The 22,015-nt window shown below is 29.3% G+C and overlaps 1 protein-coding gene across 1 annotated transcript; it reads left to right on the top strand.

Annotated features, from left to right (window-relative positions):
• Positions 1-15,476: 15,476 nt before the first annotated feature.
• Positions 15,477-16,158, top strand: LOC129616777 (uncharacterized). The gene has a single exon (XM_055532350.1). The coding sequence runs from the start codon at positions 15,598-15,600 to the stop codon at positions 15,910-15,912; it is 315 nt and encodes a 104-aa protein (XP_055388325.1). The 5' UTR covers positions 15,477-15,597; the 3' UTR covers positions 15,913-16,158.
• Positions 16,159-22,015: the final 5,857 nt, after the last annotated feature.

The raw sequence follows: 22,015 nt of genomic DNA on the forward strand, positions 1-22,015 counted from the left end.
TCCAGTACCTTTTTTTTTCAACAAGCTGTAGCTCGCAAATAAATATATCAACACCCATACAACCTTTTACTGATCAAAGAATCATCCGTGAAATTATTTGCCACTTTATGCGAAACACCCTTTTATAGTGTATATAAAAATATATTTCAAGTGTAAGTGCTTTTTACACCCAGCACCTTCGGGAAGGGTAAATTAACTTTGATATGGAGTTTGTAATTACTTGATTCATCTCCGCTGTGGATATATATATTCCAGTTCAGCGGTTCATATATTGCTTCGGTTCGGGTAGCTTCCATACAAGCACAAAAGCTAATTTTAAATATTTGGAAAAATAATAAAGTCAGGTTCATGAAACATTTCAGTCGTGTGTCCAATTATGGGTCAGATATACCCGTGAAGTTTCTAAAGAGTGGTTTCACAGGTTCGAGTAATTGCTATAAAACAATGAAAGGTGCAGGGTATAATTCAATCGACCTATAACTTCTAAAACGTTTTGTTTTATTTTATTTATACCAAACCATGCGATTTTCACTTATTTATGTCAATACAATACAAATCATCAATTGGTACACAAATATATTTTATTTTAATTGTTTATTAGTTTATTTTTCAAATTATTTAGCTTATTATTTGTGCATATATTAAAATTCATTCGTTAGATACAAAACTTTTTGTTGAATACAGCAAATGTACTGTAGAGCTGAATTTTAATTTTACTATAAGTTTCTAAAAAGGCCCAATTTATAACGTAGCCTTGACTACCTTTTGTCATGATTCGTTTTGTTCATTCAAAATATCTGTTAATTTATCGTAAGTAAGTAATCATTAATGTTCTTGGTTTAATAAATAAAGCTATTTGTTGCGTAATATAAAAAAAAAACAAATTTCGGCGCAAATATCTTTCTTCGAGAAGTGCTAGTGATTATCGCAACTTTCAGCTTGCTTAATTTTAAATTAATAGCTTAACGACATTATGATATATATAATCATAAGAGAAAAAGTAATAGCTACGCAACTTTTTTGAAATTTAAGGGTTCTTCGAGTAACAACTCTGGTTTTTAAACTTTTAGCAATTTTTCCGCGGCATTGTACTCTTGTACTCTTCTTGCAGTGAATTTAAATGTTTTTCGACATATTTCCAAACCCGACTACAGTGGAAAAATACCTCCTAAACTTGGGTTGTGAACCTTTTCCAAGGCTTGATGATATTCCTGAAATTCCTGAGGATGGTATTCCTGTTCTTCTTTAGCGGCTCCGCTAACTTTTTTCTTCAGTGAGTCTTCCTCCTCAGGAATTTTCCCTGCCGTTTCGAAGGAAGCCTTCATTAGACCGATTGATATGAAGAGCAATAAACGTGAAATTGCCTGGCTCCTTCTGGTAGCCGCCATACAACTTCAAAAGTTACTTGGCTGAATCCCCGAAATTATAAAAGCTGTGGTATTGAAATTTCACAGAAGTAAATATGTAAGTAGGGAGATGTGTTTGATAAAAGTCTTAGAAATTGCTTGGCTCCTTCTGGTAGCTTCCGTACAACTTCAAAGGTTACTTGACTATATTTTAGAAACAATAAAAGCTATAGTATTGAAATTTCACACAAACGAATTTATTATTAGGGCTAATGTGTTTGATAAAAGTCGTAAAAATTTCCTGGCTGCTTCTGGTATCTGCCACACAACTTCAAAAGTTATTTGACTATATCTCAGAAACTATAAAATCTGTGATATTGAAATTTCACGCAAGCCAATGTATTGGTAGGTACGATGTGTTTTACAAAATTCATTAAAATTGCTTAACTCTTTCTGGTAGCTGCCATACAACTTCAATAGTAGTTATTATATACATATGTACACATTTACATATACATTATTTTTCTATTACAACATAATATAAATGCATGAAAATTTTTTGGCTACCTACTTTTATGAGTAAAACCAAACATAAAAAAAACTTTTTTGAGTGTGCAAACTATGGGGATTCCTTGTAGCTAAGGAACTGCAAAAACTTAGAAATAACAACAATTTGAAAAAGAATTCTGACAAAAGCAAATCACTTTGAGAATAGTATAAGACACACAAGAACGTTCTCCAAACGAAAACCGACGACAGTGACACGAGCAATAAAGCAAGGGCTAGTGACGTGCATGTTTTGTATAAAATGCAAAATATGATGCAAAACATGCTAGATATGATGCAAAACATGCTAGATAGAACGAAGCCAACGTATTGATCAAACTATGTTAATAACTGTCCATATATAATAAGTTTCTTCGTAACAAAACGGATTGCGAAAAACTTTATTGAGGTACATGATAACTATGATCTTAACTCCGATCATTCGGTGGTTATTAAGCTTAAGGAAAATATTATAATGAAAAGAGCGAAACCTGCCCTGACAAAAGAAACTACAGATTTGTCAAGATTTCGTTTAGGAATTGAACGAAAAATAGATCTAAGGAAAAGAATAAGATCGACCCAGCAGATAGATGAGGGGGCCGAAAATTATAAAAAGACGGCTCGGAGTAGTTCGAAAATTAATGCGATTAGAAGGGATGGCATTAATTACCCTTAACATATACTAGCAAAAATAAAACAAAGCAGGGAGCGAAAAAGAGGTGGCAGCAAACCCGTGGTCCTATTGGTAAAGCTAGATATAATCGCGAATCGCAGCAACTAAGACGCTGTATTAGAAAATACAAGGAGGATTCGGTTATCAATTATGTTTAAAATTTAACGGCGAATGAGAAAACACTGTGGAGGGCAACAAAGAAAATGAAGCACCCTATCAAACCTATCAAAACAAAGATGGAACGTGGGCAAAAACTGACAAAGACAAAGCAAGTGCGTTTGCGGATCATTTGACCGATATATTCTGTTCGCATGATAGTCAGGACGTGCATAAAAATGAGAAATCTGCTTTTGTTGAGGATAGCGTGACTATTTCAATTGTCAAGGAAAGAGATGTTGTGGAACAAATCAGAAATCTAAAAAAGGTGCTGACTTTGACCTACTATAATTTGAAAAAATTACCCAAAAGGCGTATAACGATGCTTACGCGTCTAATAAATGCATATATAAGGTTTAATTACGTGTCTGACATTTGGAAAGTTGCAGAGATAATTATGCTGCATAAACCTGGCAAACTTATAGATAAGGGGACGTCTTATAGACCACTTTTATTGTTGTCGATGATTTCAAAACTGCTAGAGAAACTTTTATTGAGAAGGCTTCAGCCAATAATTGAAAGTAAAAATTTAATCCGGAATCATCAATTTGGTTTTTGCCGGAACCACTCAAACATAGATCCAATTCGTCAAATACCTAATAAAAAATCGACAAGGCCATCGATAAGGTATGGCATTGTGGATTAATAAAAAACTTAAGCTACCAAGGCAGTATGTTAACTTGCTCGAGTCTTACTTGACTAATAGGGTACTTCAAGTGAAACAGGAAGGGAGTATATTGGGCCCGATATTCTACTTGATATACATGTGTGATATTCCTGAATCGGAATGAGTGACAACAGCTACATTTAGGACACCTTTTACATATTAAAAATGAAATGAAATGCAAAAACAACATACCTTTGCGTAGATTTTTTTCTATATTAATGGTGGTAAATAAAGTGAAATTAAAATCAAAAGAATTAAAACTCTTTTCATCTCATTGATATAGAGCAGTGCAGTCAAAAGTACTAAAATAATAGGATTTTTCTTCCGTCATAAAGGCTTCCACTTTTCACTTAAATATTGATTTATCACATATGTATGTATTTTTGTTTGTTTTTGAATTTTTCTCAACTTAATAGGTAATCTGTATTTTAATTTCCATTTGTAATTGACAAAAACTTTCGAGCATCCATTTAAAAAATTTATTAATCTTAAAAATTATTAATCTTAAAAATTGTAACAAGATTTTCTATTAATGCTTCTAAAACTGGTACATACATAATTATTACCGAGCGCATTGTGTACACAATAAAGTAGGTTGTGTGATGGCACCAAGTTTTGGAACCGATTTTCAAGAAAATTTATATGTAAGTTTACTTCGACTATGGCACATATTGATTAACTTTTGGGATATATCAGGCCTCGGGAACTGGACGTTTTAACAGGCCTATTTTACATTTTCGACCATTTTGAATATTCAACCAATTTACTTCAAATTTCATATATAAGCTTTACCCGCGGAACCTCCTAACTTTTGGGAGAAATCAGGCATCAGCTACTGGACTTTTACTACGGGCCAAATATATTTTTGCGTATATAAAGAAAAATAGTCAACTGATTTCTTTGAAATTTAATATTTAAATTCTTCATATTAAAAAATGAATCTATAAATTTTTTGGGAAGATCAGGGCTCGGAAATTAATTTGGGGGCCGAATTTACATTTTTTACCACATCTACGGAACGTATTGATGAAGTTTCTTGAAATTTAATATTTGAGTTCTGACTGTTACCAAAAAATACTGACAAAATGAAACCCTACCAAGAACCAAATGCACATTATTCTAGGTATGTTAACTCAAAGCTTATTATTGCCCTTAAAATTGTAAAAAAGTGCATTTTAATAATCTTCAAAAATGCATTTTAATAATCTTCTGGAATACTTTTGCTAATCTAGAGAATAAACGTTGCGGTCTGTTATGTGCTGACAACATCAGATTTTTTTTCTTGGCATAAAAAACAACAAACTAGTTTTATTCAATAACACATGAATGAATGATAATAATGATTTTTCGGCTATTGTTATTTATTAAATAGTTTTTTTAGTATGATGAAAAAAAAAATTTTAAGGTTTAAGTATCTAATATTATATACATATAATAGTCTAACCCAGATTAGACTAAAAAAATTATTTGTTTTTTTCTTCGTCCGCCAGAAAAACGTAGTTTTTCATTAAAATCTTTTTTATTCTATATTATTTATTAACTTTTAAATTTGTTATAGTAATCAAACGTATTTAAATTTTTTTGCGAAGTTGGTTTAGTAATGGAAGTTCAACGGTAATTTTTACATTAGTGATTATTTATCTATAACTTTGCCAACTTAGAACTTTAGTTAACACTTTAGTTAATACACTAAAGAAATGAGAAATCAATAAATCTATCTGGTTGTTAAAAAGCAATAAATTAAATATTAATTCAGTTTAAAAGATTTAATAAAATTTCTAAAAGAAATCATTACCCTTTTCGAATTTTGAAATCAAAATGGAAGTCCTAAATATTCATTTATAAAACAAAGTTCTACTATGAACTCTCAAAATAGAAAATAACATACAAAAAACTAAGCGTTGCAACAACTACATATATGCGTATTTACAGGCATATGTACTTTTATAAAAAACATCTTCAAGCGAAATATTTTGTAGTTTATAGCTATCAATTGCAAATATTTTTGTTTAACTATAAAATCAATATAAATAAACAACTAGTTTATTATTAAAGAAACAAAAATTATGTACTTACATCTAAAACTAAAGTTCTAAAATTTTTGAGTGAAAGTTTTAGATGTAAGTGCATTAAAAGTAAGTACCGTTAAAAAATCCATTAGCATTTATATTATAACTGGAAGGGTTATTACAGTTTATACGTTACAAACATAACGTTGTATAACATGTTAAGTATTTCTAAATATATTAATAAAATATTACTTAACGGTTTGTGATTATAAATTGCGCATAAGGTATGTTGATGCTAATAATCCGGGATTATTTCATGATTCTTTTATTTGGAATTATAGCAGGTTAAATTCAATAAACCAAGAGCAACTATCAGAGATGTGCGAATTACCCGGATTTTAGATAGAAGTTTATTTTTATGCTAATTTAAAAAAAAATTGTTTTTAGGTGACGCAGAGTACAATCTTAAACCAGACTTGATCACGCATTTGCTAGTTTCTTGATGGCGCCTTTTTGAAATTGATTGTTATTGGGTGCTTGTTGATTACATTCATATGTACATATTTATATATTTGAATACAATTATTATTTTATTTTAACCTAAACCTTTTCTTTATTTGAAAAATTTATTTCTATATCTTCACCCGCAGTTTTAAAAAAACTAGGTATACATTCATAATAATGTGTGTTTGTGTTAATAATTTTATTTCTAATTTTTCCAACAGCAAAATTTCAAAATTTTCGATTCTAATACATTCATATGTACATACGTTCATATGTTGGTACGAAAAATTTTAAAATCTTCAATTCTAATCCATTCATATATACATACATACATATATTCATACATACATACATACATACATATATATGAATAAAATTATTATTTTGTTTTTGACTAAACCTTTTCTTTATTTGAAAAATTAATTTTTGTATGTTTACTCCCATGATTTAATAATTATGCGTTTAAAATTTATTTCTATATATTCTACAGTTTTGAATATTATTTAATTCATATAGAAAGCTTAAAAAAAATTACTCAGGAAGCTTTAAAAAAAATATACATACATACATATTTATGTACTTAAAATTTTTGCGAATTTTTCCAAACTATTATAAGAATATTTTTTTGGAAATTTTCTTTAAACTTTTATAATAACATTTATCTGTTATATATTAAAAAAAAATAAAACAGAAAATTTAAATAAAATAAAAAAAAAAATTTTTAAAATAATCCAAAAAAATAAAAACACGACAACATCCAGGCAAGTATTGATCCAATAACCTTCTGGCTATGAGACTACCACGCTAACCACTAGGCTACGCAGTACCTTGAATTTTCCTTTATAATTCTATATTTTATTCATATTTTGTATAACTCTTCACAAACCTTCCTATTTTACATTATATATATATAGCTACTTCTCAGGTGGTAAAAAGTACGGGTACTTCTAGAAGGGCTAGAGACATGGGACAAAGGGCATTAGATAGAGTTTTGCCTCTAGGGTCCCAGAAAAAGCAAGAATTCCACCCGTCCGCCCTCCCCCTTCACCCCCTCTAAAGATGTTTTGGTCCATTTTTTTACAAAATGGTACTACATCCTTATGGGGGTAATGTTTGTATAATTTTGATGGCATATATATTGGAAATAAAATAAATTCTATAAGTGTGAGTTATAACAAGAAAACAAAAAATTAATAGTATCTACATAAAGTTTTATAGCATGTACGATTACATACACATTTAGTTATATACATATGTATTCTTTTTGCGATTTGCTACTAAGGTATAATCAATTATACTAAAGTACAATCGGAAAGTAATCGATACAGCATTGATATGCAATCATGTAAAAGACCTACATGAAAATGTTTTAACAAAGTTTGATGACCAAAAATGCCAAAAATACGCATAGAAATCGTATGCAATACGTATTACCCTATATACGTTAGAATTGGTGTTAACTCATTCTACAGTCACGCGTTTTATTCGCATGTATTATAAACTTCAAATACATACGTGCATGAATTGTAGTTTATAATTAACAATAATTTATGGCTTAAAGTGTTGATTGTGAAAGGTATTTTACGATTTTATGCGACATAACTCAAAATGAAGTTTTAAAATAAATTACCCAAAAGGTATTAGATTTCAAAGGAACTAATTATTTGTTTAATTATGTATTTTTGGGTAATTATTTCTCAGAACTTTTTTATTTTAAGTTTTAAGTCTTATCTTATTACTTATCAGGAAAAAACATATCTATATGTATATTATGGGTGTTTTTGAAGAAATAAAGTAAACTTAAAATATCTCAGCCACAGAATGGAACACAATTTCAAAACTACAGGCATCATACTTGCAAGGCTTGCAATGCAAGCACACACGACTAGTTATATATATATAGCTACTTCTTAGGTGGTAAAAAGTACGGGTACTTCTAGAAGGGCTAGAGACATGGGACAAAAGGCATTAGGTAGAGTTTTGCCTCTAGGGTCCCAGAAAAAGCAAGAATTCCACCTGCCCTCCCCCTTCATCCCCTCCCGAGATGCTTTGTAAGCGTTTTTTACAAAATGGTACTACATCCTGTAGGGGTAATTTTTTATTTACTTTTGGTGGTATAAATATTGTATGTAAATTCATATTTGGAAGTGTGAGTTATAACAAAAAGTGATCACTTTCTTAAGAAAATTGTACTGTTTTAATAAAATCTACATTGTTTTATAATAAGTATGTACGTACGCATTTAGTTATGTGTAATATGTATTCTTTTTGCGGTCTGTTGCAAAATATATCAGAAAGCAAAACATAAGTTTACACTAAACTTCTTGACAATATATTTTTGGGGCAAAATTTTATAAGAAAATGTTATTCTATTGCATTTAACTTTTTACAAGTAGGGTATTTTCAAAAAAACATTTAGAACGGGAACTCGCTGGTATTGATTTGTAAGGGTGAAGCTTTTTTAATTTAATTTAAAAAAAAAATAAAATTATCAATAAAAAAAAGTTCATCTGGCAAATCGCATTTTTCAGGGTTCGAACCTGGGACTTTTTGCATAGAAATCGTATGCTATACGCATTACCCTATATACGTTAGTTTTGGTGGTAACTCATTTCACAAACACGCGTTTTATTCGCATGTATTAAAACTGCAAATACACATGCATGCATTTTAATAGTGAATTATTTTATGCGTATATAGTAATTTATCTCTTAAAGTGCTTATTGTAAAAAGTATTTTAAGATTTTATGCGATATAACTCAAATCGAGGTTCTAAAATAAATTACTCAAATGTATTAGATCTCAAAGGAACTAATTATTTGCTTAATTATGTATTTTTTGGTAATTATTTTTCAGAACTTTTCTTATTTTAGGTTTTATCCTATTATTTATTAGAAAAAAGCATATCTATATGTATCTATATTACGGGTGTGTTTTTGAAGAAATAAAGTAAACTTAAAATATCTCAGCCACTGAATGGAATACAATTTCAAAACTACAGGCATAATACTTGCAAGGCTTGCAATGCAAGCACACACGACTAGTTTAGAAATATAATGTTTTCAAATTAGTTATATGTTTGAGCCGTTTGTAAAAATAAATTATCTAGTTAGAATAAAAAATATTTCTGAATTGGCTACAATAATGCTGTTTTTAAATATAAAAATGTATGTCAAAAGTGTACATCTTATTTCATATTTTTATATTACATTATATTATATTAATGTGACATATATTTTAGTATAAAAAATAATATGAGCTAATAATATGTTACTACTAATAATATGTCACTACTAATTTCAAAATAAAATGTAGCTGAATAAAAAATTATTTGATTGGCACAAGTTTATCGGTAGTAAAATAAAAACGTTAGCAAAATGAGAAAAAATTTATTTGCAATGTTTTATAAATATTTATCAATTATTCCTCGAAAAATATTATGAACTGGCTACAAAGTTATTGTAGCCGATTCAGAATTTGTTTTTATTCTAACTAGGTATTTTTTTTTTCATAAACGGCTCAAAAGTATAACGAATTTAAAAACAGTATATATAAAATTGTTTTGAATTATAGCCAAAATAAAAATAAAGCGTTAGGAAATACATTTATGTAAACAATTGGCTATAAAGTGTGGTGGTCGTGATTTCGGATATAATTTATGTCTGATCTATTGCAAAATTTCAGTACTGTTAGTTGAATAGTTTTGAAGATATAGCCAAATAATTTTTTAAGTTCTATGGGAGCTACCAGAAGAAGCCAAGCACTTTCAATTACTTTTATCAAACGCAATGGTACTAATAATAATATTCACTTGAGCGAAATTTCAATACTATAGCTTTTATAATTTCTGAGATATAGCCAAATAAATTTTAAAATAAAGTTATATGGCACCTACCCGACGCAGTACCTCGATCATATCCATTACTATAATTAATCGTTTGTTAAAATTCGTTGAATTTAGCTCAATTAGTTTTAAGTTATCGTTGGAACGGATGGTAAGACGGAAAGACAAACCCAAATCGACTCAGAATTTGACGCTGATCAAACATGTACTTAAGTCTATATCATAGACCAGGACTTCTTAAACTGTGGGTCGCTACTGAAAGGGGGTCAAAAAATTGTTACAAAAGTTTATTTTTTCTATTGAATAAATATATATATAGTTTTATGTCATTCTATTTATTGTGTTTTATTACGACCGATATCCCATCAACGTTTCCAATTATATATGTGTGAAATGAATGGGTACGTATTCTTTAATCCTTATTTTATTTACATTGTAAAATAGTGCAATATTACATGTACATCTACGGTTAATATATATTTCATTATATGGAGGAGGGGGTCGTTTAAAATTTCCTAAGCTTGAAGGGGTCGCTATATAAAAAAGTTTAAGAAGCTCTGTCATAGACTATTATTTCTTAGCGTTTCATAGCTTACCGTTTGGGTAAGCAAATTTAGTATACCTTTTAGATAATTTTATACCCTTCGAACATTCATTCGTACAGGTATAAAAATATCTAATTTAGTGCAGAAACAGGTATAAAAATTTTTCTCAGAGCAAAAGTGGACATGAAATGAATATTTCTGACCATTATACGACATCTCTACTACTTAATATTTTACTTGTTAGGTCAAAATATGTTTCAATCCAATCGCGTTGAAAAAACAATAGAGTTTATTAAGTTAAATGATATGCTTCGATATAAATGTTAGATTAGTGCATGTGAGGAAAATAATGGTACATTTGTTTTCGATAATTTTTTGTCTATACTGGATGGCCACTTGAATGCATGTTTAATTGGTGTTGGCTGGGGTTCATTTGTCGATAAAAATTTAAATCTTGGTTATCAAATAAACTTTTGGAAGGAAATTAAGAAATAACTTGAACGTAAGAAATGAAAGTGGCATGCTAATAATCTGCGCTTGAGGGATTGTTATAAGAATCTAGGTTTTCCGATTTTCAATAGTGTAGCTCAACATAAAGAGGTTTTCAAATGTGGTGAACATGAGCAATAATAATAATAACAATTTTAATTAATGTATTTTTTTGTGAAATTTTTTTAAAAATATACATATTAAAGTCTGCTGTAATGCTCCCCCTTTATAAAAACGGTAGGCGTTGCGACATTGGTAATTACAGACCGATTTACATTTTCTCAATGTTTTCAAAAATCCTTGAAAAAATTGTTTAGTTTAGAATGCTTGTTTTTCTAAATAAAATAAATTTCAGTCAATTTGACTGACTTTAGAAGAGTCAGTTCGATGACAGTCACTTTGGCTTTAGAAAAGGTAAATCTTGTGAAAATGTTTAGTTAAAATTTTGTGAGAATGTTTTTTGCAGTGTTAATAATGCTAGGGTAACGGCTAGTCTTTTTGTGGACATATCTAAAGTCTTTGATACCGTGAATCATAAAAATTTTTCATAAAATCATTGCAGTTTATTAAGCATTTTTTAGGATTCAAGGGCTCTATATATGACTGGCTTAAGTTTTATTTGTAAAATTGGTCTCGAAAGATAAAAACTGATGGTCAAATCAGTAGTTTTGGACATTGGTGTCCCTCAGGGCCCTTTGGGACCAATTCTCTTTTTCGTCTATATAAAAGTCGTTTTAAAAATTTGGTTCAAAAGTAAGCTAACTACCTCCGCAGATGATATAACGTGTTCTTTTTCTGGTGCAACCTCTGATGGATGTTATTATGAATATTAATCATGATATTGAACTTTTAATGCTTTGGTGTGGAAATCATAAATTGATGGTCAGTCAAAAAACAAAAACTATGTTTTATAATTTAATTGGCTCTTTGTAATATTTGGTTTGATTCTAGGTCTCTTGGTGTAAAAGATTCTTTTGTATGCTAGATAATTTCAATTTAATTTCCATAAATATTTTAATGAAAATTTCTTCGCTATTGAGGTTGTAGATAAGTTTAAATATTTGGGTATCTACGTGGAGAAGAATTTAAACTGGCATACTGAATCTCTTAAAAGTCATACTGAATCTCTCATTGTCATACTGAATCTCTCTCGGGCTTAGTTTCGTTGTACGCAATTTTATTACAAAAAAAATATTGCTCCAGAAAAGTTTTGTGAATTGCATTCTAATATATTATTAATATATTATGGTTGCATTTGCATATTATTTTATGAATAATATGCAAAACTGTATGGTAGATACTATGGGCTTTTTCGTTTTTGCACTCTGCGCTGAAAGTTCTACATTAGTTCTACATTAGTAGAACGTTCGGCGCAGAGTGCAAAACTAATTCATTCTAAGTTTTTTTTTTTGTCGTAGTAAGTAGTCTACAAATTCTGCAACTTTTAAATAATCAACCGGTCAAAAATAACAGAAATGACTTTGTTCATGAAATAGTATACCAATACATGAAATAGTATACCAATATTTTCATTTTCTAATACCTTGCAAAACAAGGAAATTTTAACAAGATTTAAAGACTTAAAGAAAACTTACTCTAATAACCCTTCAATATCTGAATCTGCCATTTTTACTACAGCCAGTAATTTCCTAACGATCTATATTTTCAGTGTATGTAGCGTGAATTTTTGAACGTACTACAAGCAGGAACTATTTTAAACTGAATAAACGAAAACCCCCTATATTAGTTCCGCACTTTGTAATGAACTCGGCATATTAACTTAGACACTAGTTTTATTATAAATCTAAATTTAGGAAAGCACTCCTACAAAATTTTTTTTTGTAGGAGTGCTTTCCTGAAAAGTTTCTCTTCATTTATAAATTACGAAGCAATTTGCATAATTTTGCTATACATAATTCCTCCTTGTTCGAAGGCCTTCTATATAGGCTTTTTACTATTTGTTCTCCTAGAATGTTTAACAGATTACCACTTGAAATTAGAAGAATTATAATGACATTGAAAATTGAAATAGGGTATAAGCGTAATTAATTCGGTTTTAGAACTCTTGATCATTCATATCACCTGAATTGTTTGCACTGAACTTTCTTCCTTCTTCTTTTTATATGCGGTATGTTTATACTACCCCCAAATATATCTACTTTCAGTTATATCAGTTTTTCTTCATTTTATTAATTTATATGTCTTAACTTTAGGAGGATATTCGACGCTGGTCCTCTTTTGGACTATGTCCGTTCGTCCGTCCGATCGCACGATAACTCAAAAACCAATAATGCAATCGACACCAACCTTTCACAAGTTCTTTCGTTTGTGCCAAGGGCGAACCCTATTGTTATTGGACCAATTCGGATAACGGGTTCGGGTAGCTGCCATACAACTCAAAAAGTTTATTTTAAATATTTCAAAAACAAATAAAGCTATAAATATAAAATTTTGTATATATATGTCCAATTATATTCTATACATGCTGTAAAAATTAGAATGGGATAACTACACCGGTTCGGGTGGCTGCCACACAACTCCAAAAGCAAATTTTTTATATTCGGAAAAATAATAAAATCAGATTTATGAAACTTGGCAGTCATGTGTCCAATTATAGGTCAAATATATTTCTGAAGTTTTAGTTGAATTGCTTAACTGGTTCGAGTAGCTTCCATACAAGTCTAAAAGCTTATTTTAAATATTTGGAAAAATAATAAAGTCAGATTCATGAGACTTGACAGTCGTGTGTCCAATTATAGCTCAGACATATTTCTGAAGCTTTGGTGGAATTGCTTGACAGGTTCGAGTAGCTCCCATACAAGTCCAAAAGCTTATATCAAAAGCGCCTACAGAAATAGAATTAACACTCTATTGATTTTGCAAAAATCTGTTACCAGAGATATTTGCGCCCAGCACAGATATTCTCATAGTATTGAATTATTTAGAACTCTAAAGATTCTTCCTGTTAGGCAGTTATATTATTATAAAGTATTAAAAATTTTTTTTACGAGAGGTGGCTATCTTAACAGTAGAATTTCGAATACCTATAGGTTACGTTCTAATGAGAAATTCTTTGCAATTGTTCCAATATTTCGAACTACAAATTATCGGAACTTTTATGATATTGTGTCTTCTCGTTTATTTGATGTCTTACCGGAATCTATTCGTTTAATCAGGCAAAAAAACATTTTTCTTACTAGAGTAAAATCTTGGCTGTTGAATTTTGATCACAGTGAAATTGGGAGTTTGTTAATAACTTTAGCGTGAATTAATTTTCATTTTTTTTTAATTTTTATTATTTTTTGTTTAGTTTCCGTTGTTTTTGTTTTGCTTTTATATAGACAAAGGCCTCACAAAAAGAAGAAGAGTCATTCTCTTCTTATATTGGCATTAGACACTAGTTCATGAACTATTTAATGCTTTTCTTACTCTTTTAGTTGATGTCAAATTAACTATTGAATTAATAAAGTTTATTACATAAAATTTGAAATTATTGTAATATACAAAATTGCAGTTATGTACAATATCATAAAATATGTATAATCTGAATTATTTTATACTTATAAATTAAAATTAAAACTTTATTGTAAATTCCAATTTTAAAAAATAGAAAAAATATCTTGTTTTGTTTTTTTTGTATAATTTACTAGTGTACTAGATGTAATTCTACTATATTGTATTTAATATATGTATTAAGATGATTGTATTTTTTTTTATACCAACTTGAATGAATAAAGTTTATTTGAATTGAATTGAAGTTGAAATTGAATTTATGTACATAATGCAGTGCTAAGTCAATTTTGTTGTGAATACATAAATACCTACTTTTAATTATTTCAAGTTTGGATTTATTTTGGAATCGAAATTTATTGAATTGAATTGAAGTAACAAAATATGAACTATACAGTAACTCTATAAACTATACAGTAAATGAAATTTGAAAAGGTTATTTGACAACTCCGCTTTAAAAAGCAACATAACGATTAAAATGTCTGCAATAAGTTTCAAAAATACTCAAGAAAAACCGCCTATAAAATTTTTAAAATTTGGACAGCGAAACGTATTAGACACAATTGCACTCTAATATACATACATATACAAATAATATACACAAGCAAAAAACGCATACTTTGGTTGAGTTCTCTGCTCATAGATTTTATGTACAATGTGTGTAATAAGCGTGATGTCTATAAGTAACGTGACATATTTTTAATATTGTGAAGAAGTGTAAAATATCCTACTACGTCTTTCTATTTCGTATGTACGTTATGTAATATACTGCAGACACATAATGTAAGAAAATTTTTAGCTCAGTTTAAAATTTAGTTAATTTTTCATTAACTATAACAGAACAAATTGAAAATCGCAGATCGGTAAAAAAGTTTAGTTTTAGATTTTTTGTTTTGTGAATTATTATTTAAGTTACTGTTACACTTTTACAAATACGGTGTACTTTTTTTTAAATACATTTGACTTAATAACAAACTAACGATATGAATAATAGAAAAGAGTTTTCGTCTACTATTGAATAAAAGGAAATGTACAATTTTTTTATGTTGGCGTTTTTAATTAATATGTTTTCCGTTTTATAATTTAAAACAATAGAATATAAATTTATTAGTATACAATAATACGTATTGATACAATTGAATATAAAATGTTTCATAAAAAAATTTTTCTGTTCAAATAAATTAGTATTTAACCGCTGCTCACTGAAAACAAACGTATTTTAGAAAAGCTCACACAGATACATAATTTTTATTGAAAAAAGTATTTTTTTCTACACTGCTAATACTTTTACGAAAAAAAAATTACAGAATGCCAATAAAAAAAAGAGACGATTACATACCAGTTAAATGTGAAGGATGGAATGGGAAGTTTACACATGTACCTGGAGCAACCGTTGACATTTCAATGGGCGCTAAAATCCGACGCCATAATCATGCTATAACTGATCCGCGAAATTTTTTTCCTTTTCAAACAAAAGTAAACAAATTGCCAGTAAAATTATCTGGAATCACTCCTGAGGATGTTCCTGCTCGTGAGCCAATAATAATGCCACCTCTACAGTGGGAAACTGAATCACAAGTTGATCCAAATGAAATGAAAAATATTCTGAACAATAATAACTGATCAAGATTACTTTGATTATGGCTAATCAAATCCGGGTTAAATTTAAGATAATATAAAATTTCATAATGATAATACAATATTGTATACATATAAATATGATTATAAATTAGTTCACAACTTAAACCGTTTTCAAATATATGTGTATGTTGTGTATGTAATCCCATATAATATTTAATAGATTGCAATTATTTTTAATCAGGAAATTTTGCACCCATATTTATGATTATAAAGGAAATATAAACAATAAATAAATACTTACAGCGCCTTTTTTTGAGTTTTTGTCGTAAACTAAACTTATCTATTTTTTCTTTCGATCATGTGTTACTCCAATGAATAAAAAGTGGCTATATTTTATAGTACAAAGTGAACTTTTTTCATTAAAAATTAAGCTTTACAGCTGTAAGGTTTTTTAACACTTCCCCAAAAAATTTTCGATGGAAGTGCTTATTGGTTTCACCCTGTCCATTCGTCCGTCAGTCCGTCCTTCGTCCGTGGACATGTTTACAAAACTTCTACACTCTTGAAGATAGAAATCTGAAACATGTACATAAATCTTTACTAGAAATTAATTTTCGTAGAACATAATTTTTACATATCTCCCCTCCTTTAAAAGTTATACCCCCCAAAAACCCTAAAAATGCCATTTTTCTAACTAACCAGTGCTCGAAGTGAGGCGGGATGGAGCGGGATGCTATCCTAGTACTTTTAAGTAATTGGAAATCCACCCCACCACTTAATAGGAGAGAAAAATGCGTTCCGGAACATGTTTTTCAAATTTAAGAACATTTTCTAATGAATTTTAAAAATTTTTTTAACAAAAAATTAAATACATATACATATGTAATTTTAAATAAGACCAATTTCAAATAGTAACGTATAATTTTTTTCTATTAATGAAATTTTCGTTACTACATAGTAGTATATGCATTTCTTTGGTAACAATTTGCACAGTTTTTGATTCAATTTTTAGTTGATTTAATTTTGAATATAAATATTCTCGTTAGTTTACTTCCAAAGATTGGAAGTAAACTAACGAGAATATTTTTTTGGAAAATTTTGTTGAGTTATTTTTTTAAAAAATAACTAAAATAATACTTTTTTTTTTACCATCCCACCACTTTGAGTATCCCACTTCGACCACTGTAACTAACTATTTATTGCAGTGAAACCATAAGCATTTGTGAAACTTTACAAAGGCAGAAAGGCAGTGGCAGATTCTGGAAGCCTGAAATTTTATCAGCTTTTAGACACTAACAACTAGTTCATTTCGTTGGAGGAAAATTTTTTTCCACCTCTACCCCTCTCAAGTTACCACCTCTTGAAATTTGTAAAATTTGAATTTTTGACGCCTTGTATTTCCGGAATCACAAGCTTTTCCAAATTTCTAAAAACGCAAAAAGCTAACGCTAAAAATATGATTATTTTCCTAAATTCACACAATTAACCCTTAAAATCGAGCATTATGTTAACCCCTCTTTAAATTAATTTTTGCTTTATTTCAAAGACTGCATAAATCGTTTACCTTAAATATATGCATACTAAGAATACCTAGAAATAGTTTCGTATATGAATGAAAATAATTTAAATGGCGTGGTAGATATACATAGACTGTATTTAAAAGCAGTATTTTCACTTGTTGAAAGGAAAAGTTCTTCAATCAATACAAACCATTGGTTTAACCCAAATTTATTTTTAATCCACTGTATGTATCACTCATCATAATTGTGCTGTTATAATCAAAAGTTGATCCTTTGTTTCGCTATTTTACTCAGCAGGTGAGAAGAAAATGAGTAACTATAATATTCTATATTGCGTATGTCGTTTTTTTCTAAAATATACACAAAATTTATTCTCTTGGACTGTGAGACGTTTAGTCGATGATTTGAGAAAAAATGCAAAAGTCCAATAAAAACAAGTAAAAGCGTTTCAGTCGGTATAAACTGATTGAATTATACCCTGCACCTTTCGTTATTGTGCAGCAATTACTCGAACCTGTGACATCATTCTATAGAAACTTCACGGACATGTCTGACCTATAATTGGACATCCGACTGTGCCAAGTTTCATGAATCTGACTTTATATTTTTTCCAAATATTTAAAATTGGCTTTTGGAGTTGTATGGCAAGAAGCTTAGCCTGTCAATCAATTCCATTAAAACTTCACAAATATATCTGATCTATAATCGGACATGCAACTGCCAAGTTTCATAAATCTGACTTCATTATTTTTCCAAATATGTAAAATAAGCTTTTGGAGTTGTATGGCAAGTACCCGAACCTGTCAAGCAATTCCATTAAAGCTTCACAAATATATCTGATCTATAATCGGACACACAACTGCCAAGTTTCATGAATCTGACTTTATTATTTTTTCAAATATTAAGAATAAGCTTTTAGACTTGTATGGGAGTGGGAGTTCAAAGTTAATATACCCTTCGCGAAGGGTATATTAACTTTGAATACCCAGCACTTGTTTTTAATACTCTTCTTATCTTACTGCAGTATCTTAAGTTATAACTTTTTTGTTTAAAATAAATAAAGTTAGCGTTACAATAACGAACTCAATATTATTAATTCAACGAATAGTAAAATCTGTAAAAGATTCTAACATAAATTTTCTGCGGTCTCTTTAATGTTTTCTCCTTCTTCTTTCACTTTTTTTAAATATGGCTGAAACGACTAATGCTGGTAAAACAGGCCCCTGAAGTGTTTTTTCTAGAACATACTACAAATTATTCTTAAATTATGTCTTTATAAATTATGCACTAAAAATGCAGGTCAAACAATGATAGAAGTACTTTTTAGAAGCTCTTGAGAATCGGCTGATGAAAATATCCCACCATATTAGTTCTTAATATTATGATACAAATTTAAATAACTTTCAATCAATAAATGGTCTAAAAAAGTCATGAAAGCTTTAGCGTCGCGAGCATTTAAAATAATTATTCATATCGTATTTGACATTTTTTAATGCGAGACATTTGACATTTTTAATGCTATAAATACAAACTACTTTTGTGAACAAAAGAAAAATAAAAATTTAAAACATACGGTATGATTTATAGGTAAACAAGATATTTTAGATCGTACCAAATTTTATATAGGAATAAACTATCATTTCGAAAGGAAGTGGTAATCTCGCTAAGTCGTGAGATGTCACAACTTTACTTATCTAACAGATTTCAGTTGTCGAATGTGACTCATTTTTAGCTTTGTAACAATAAATACTAGATATGCATATTTTACTAAAAAATTACTTTGAGAGAATATTTCTCTTGAAAGCTTTTGTTCCTTTATTTTATTAATATAGAGAAACGCATTAAATATGCTAAATATATCTATCACGCCACCAAGCTCAGAGAGTAATTAGAAATTGATTAATATTTTTAACTCTACTTATTTTACATATTTTTTTACCGACCGTATTGTGTAAACAATAGGTATGTAGGTTATGTGATGGCAACAAATTTTGCATATCGAGTTTTCGGTGGGAACGTACTTCTCCATAGTAGGGAAGTGTAAATAAACTATTTTTAGCAACCTGTCGGTCTGTTGGTCTGGCCGTTTGTCGGTCTGTCGGTCTGTGTGTGCACGCGTGTATCTCAAGTTCGGCTGAACCGATTTTGATGAAATTTTATATGTAAGTTTGTTTCCACCGTGGCACGGATCGATCAACTTTTGGTATATATCAGGCCTCGGGAACTGCACTTTTTAGGGGGCCTGTTTTACATTTTTGAACATTTTGAAGAAAATATTCAACCGATTTACTTGAAATTTTATATATACGCTCAGCTCGACCGTCCGCAAAAATTCGTATGTTTTGGAAGAAATCAGGCATCGGCAACTAGACGTTTACTACAGGCCAAATATACATTTTTGTGTATATAAAGAGAAATAATCAACCGATTTCAGTGAAATTTAATATATGAACTCCTCGTATTAAAACAATGAACATATAAATTTTTTGGAAAGATCAGGGCTCGAAAACGGATTTGCGGGCCGATTTTACACTTTTCACCATTTTGAAGAAAGTATTCAACCGATTTACTTGAAATTTCATATATAAGCTTTGCTCGATCATACGCAAAAATTCCTTACTTTTGGAAGAAATCAGGCATCAGCAACTGGGCGTTTACTACGGGCCAAATATACATTTTTGTATATGTAAAGAGAAATAATCAACCGATTTCATTGAAATTTAATATATGAATTCCCCGTATTAAAACAATGAACATGTAAATTTTTTGGAAATATCAGGCATCGGCAACTAGACGTTTACTATGGGCCAAACATACACTTTTGTGTATATAAAGAGAAATAATCAACCGATTTCATTGAAATTTAATATATGAATTCCTCATATTAAAGCAATGAACACATAACTTTTTTGGAAATATCAGGGCTCGAGAACTGATTTGCGGGCCGATTTTACATTTTTCACCATATCCACAGAACAAATTGATGGAATTTCTTGAAATTTGATATTTGAGTTCTGGTTGTTACCGAAACTAACTGGCGAGCATTTCAGGGAATTCGGGTTGCACAAAGCGAAACTCTACTAAGAGCCAAATTTACATTTTTCTAAGTATGTTAACTATAAGCTTACTAATGTCCTAAAATAGGAAAGAAGTATTTAACAGACATTTTTATAATATTCTGTAACACTTTCATTTAACTAGACAATACACAATGCGGTCGGTTATGTGCTGACCACATCAGATTTTTTAATTTAAAAGTTTGAATTTCCAAAAAAAATGGTTGGCTAATTGGTCTGAAAAATGCATTTAAAAAAAAGCTATTTTTAATGCAGCCAACCTTTCTTGTCCTAATATGAAAGCGTGCAGGATTGAAGAGAAAAATTTTTGAAATTCCTAACTATATTATGTACAAATGTACAAATTTTCATAGATTCAATTATTTGTAACATGTTCTAGTAAATTGCATTTTGACACTATTCAATAATTATTAACATTACTTAAAAAATTGCAGATTAATTTATATTTAGCATTTCATTAATAAATAAATAATTTAACATATAATTATTAAATAATAATTATTAATAATTATTAATAAGTTTCTTGTGAGAAAAACAAACAATTATAAAATATGAACGAACAATAAAATATAAATTGTAGTTGGTTTGGAATGATCTTGAATTTTACAATTTTACATCACAAAATATTAAAATCACATAAAAAAATTTTATGTACCTGGAGTAAACCGATGATAGGTGAAGGACTTACGCTTTTAAGTAATAGCTGCTCACACACAAAATTGAAAAACTTAGAATTAAAAACTAAACATTTAAAAAACGCTCAATATCTCAAAAAAACGTGTTAGTTTTTTTTTCTCGATGCGCTACATCAATTTTTACAACTATACATAACTTTCATGACACGCGTGTCGTTTCGCAGCCAATGTGATAATTTATGTAATTAACAAAAAAGTTTCCGAACACAACTTTTCTCTAGCTTCAATAGCGCCGAATGTGTTCCCGCCTCTCCATACCCATACGATTTTCTTCCTAAAAAATTCCAACGAATAATCTTCCGAGAGCTTTAGCACTTGGACCGGATTAGCCATTTACTTATTTGAAATGTTAAAAACTTTTAAATTTGTAATTTCGACCATAAACGATTTGAATGTTAATAATCTATTAGCAGACAAATAATGCATTGAATATATTACGCACAGGATGTATATTTTTTTTTCTGAATGGTGTTTTTTGAGGAAAGTTTTGCAAAAGTTTTGTGGTTATTTAAGTTCATGAATAAAAGCAAAAATACAAAAAATAAAAAAGATCACTCCCTTCTCATCTTTGACTATAACCAAAGACATTGTACACAAAGTCTTTGATATAACTTTATTTCATATGTCTGCATATGAACCATTCACGTTTATATTTCTTTGCTGATTTTATTTAATTTGCAGAAAATTTCAACTATCATTATAATAACAATAAGATGTATTTAGTTAATAATGATTAACATATAATAGCTTTTGCTACCTACCAATTCAATTTGAGAGCAACACCTGTATACTATTTATACGAAACTAGATTTGAGGAACATATTGCGCGTCTACATTAAATCACGAAAGCCAA

Source organism: Condylostylus longicornis, unplaced genomic scaffold, assembly GCF_029603195.1.
Source record: "Condylostylus longicornis isolate FDR11 unplaced genomic scaffold, ASM2960319v2 ptg000288l, whole genome shotgun sequence".
Taxonomy (NCBI): Eukaryota; Metazoa; Arthropoda; class Insecta; order Diptera; family Dolichopodidae; genus Condylostylus; species Condylostylus longicornis.

Excerpts from the sequence above, each read along its gene's own strand:
- LOC129616777 (XM_055532350.1), top strand. The coding sequence starts at position 15,598 with ATGCCAATAAAAAAAAGAGACGATTACATACCAGTTAAATGTGAAGGA.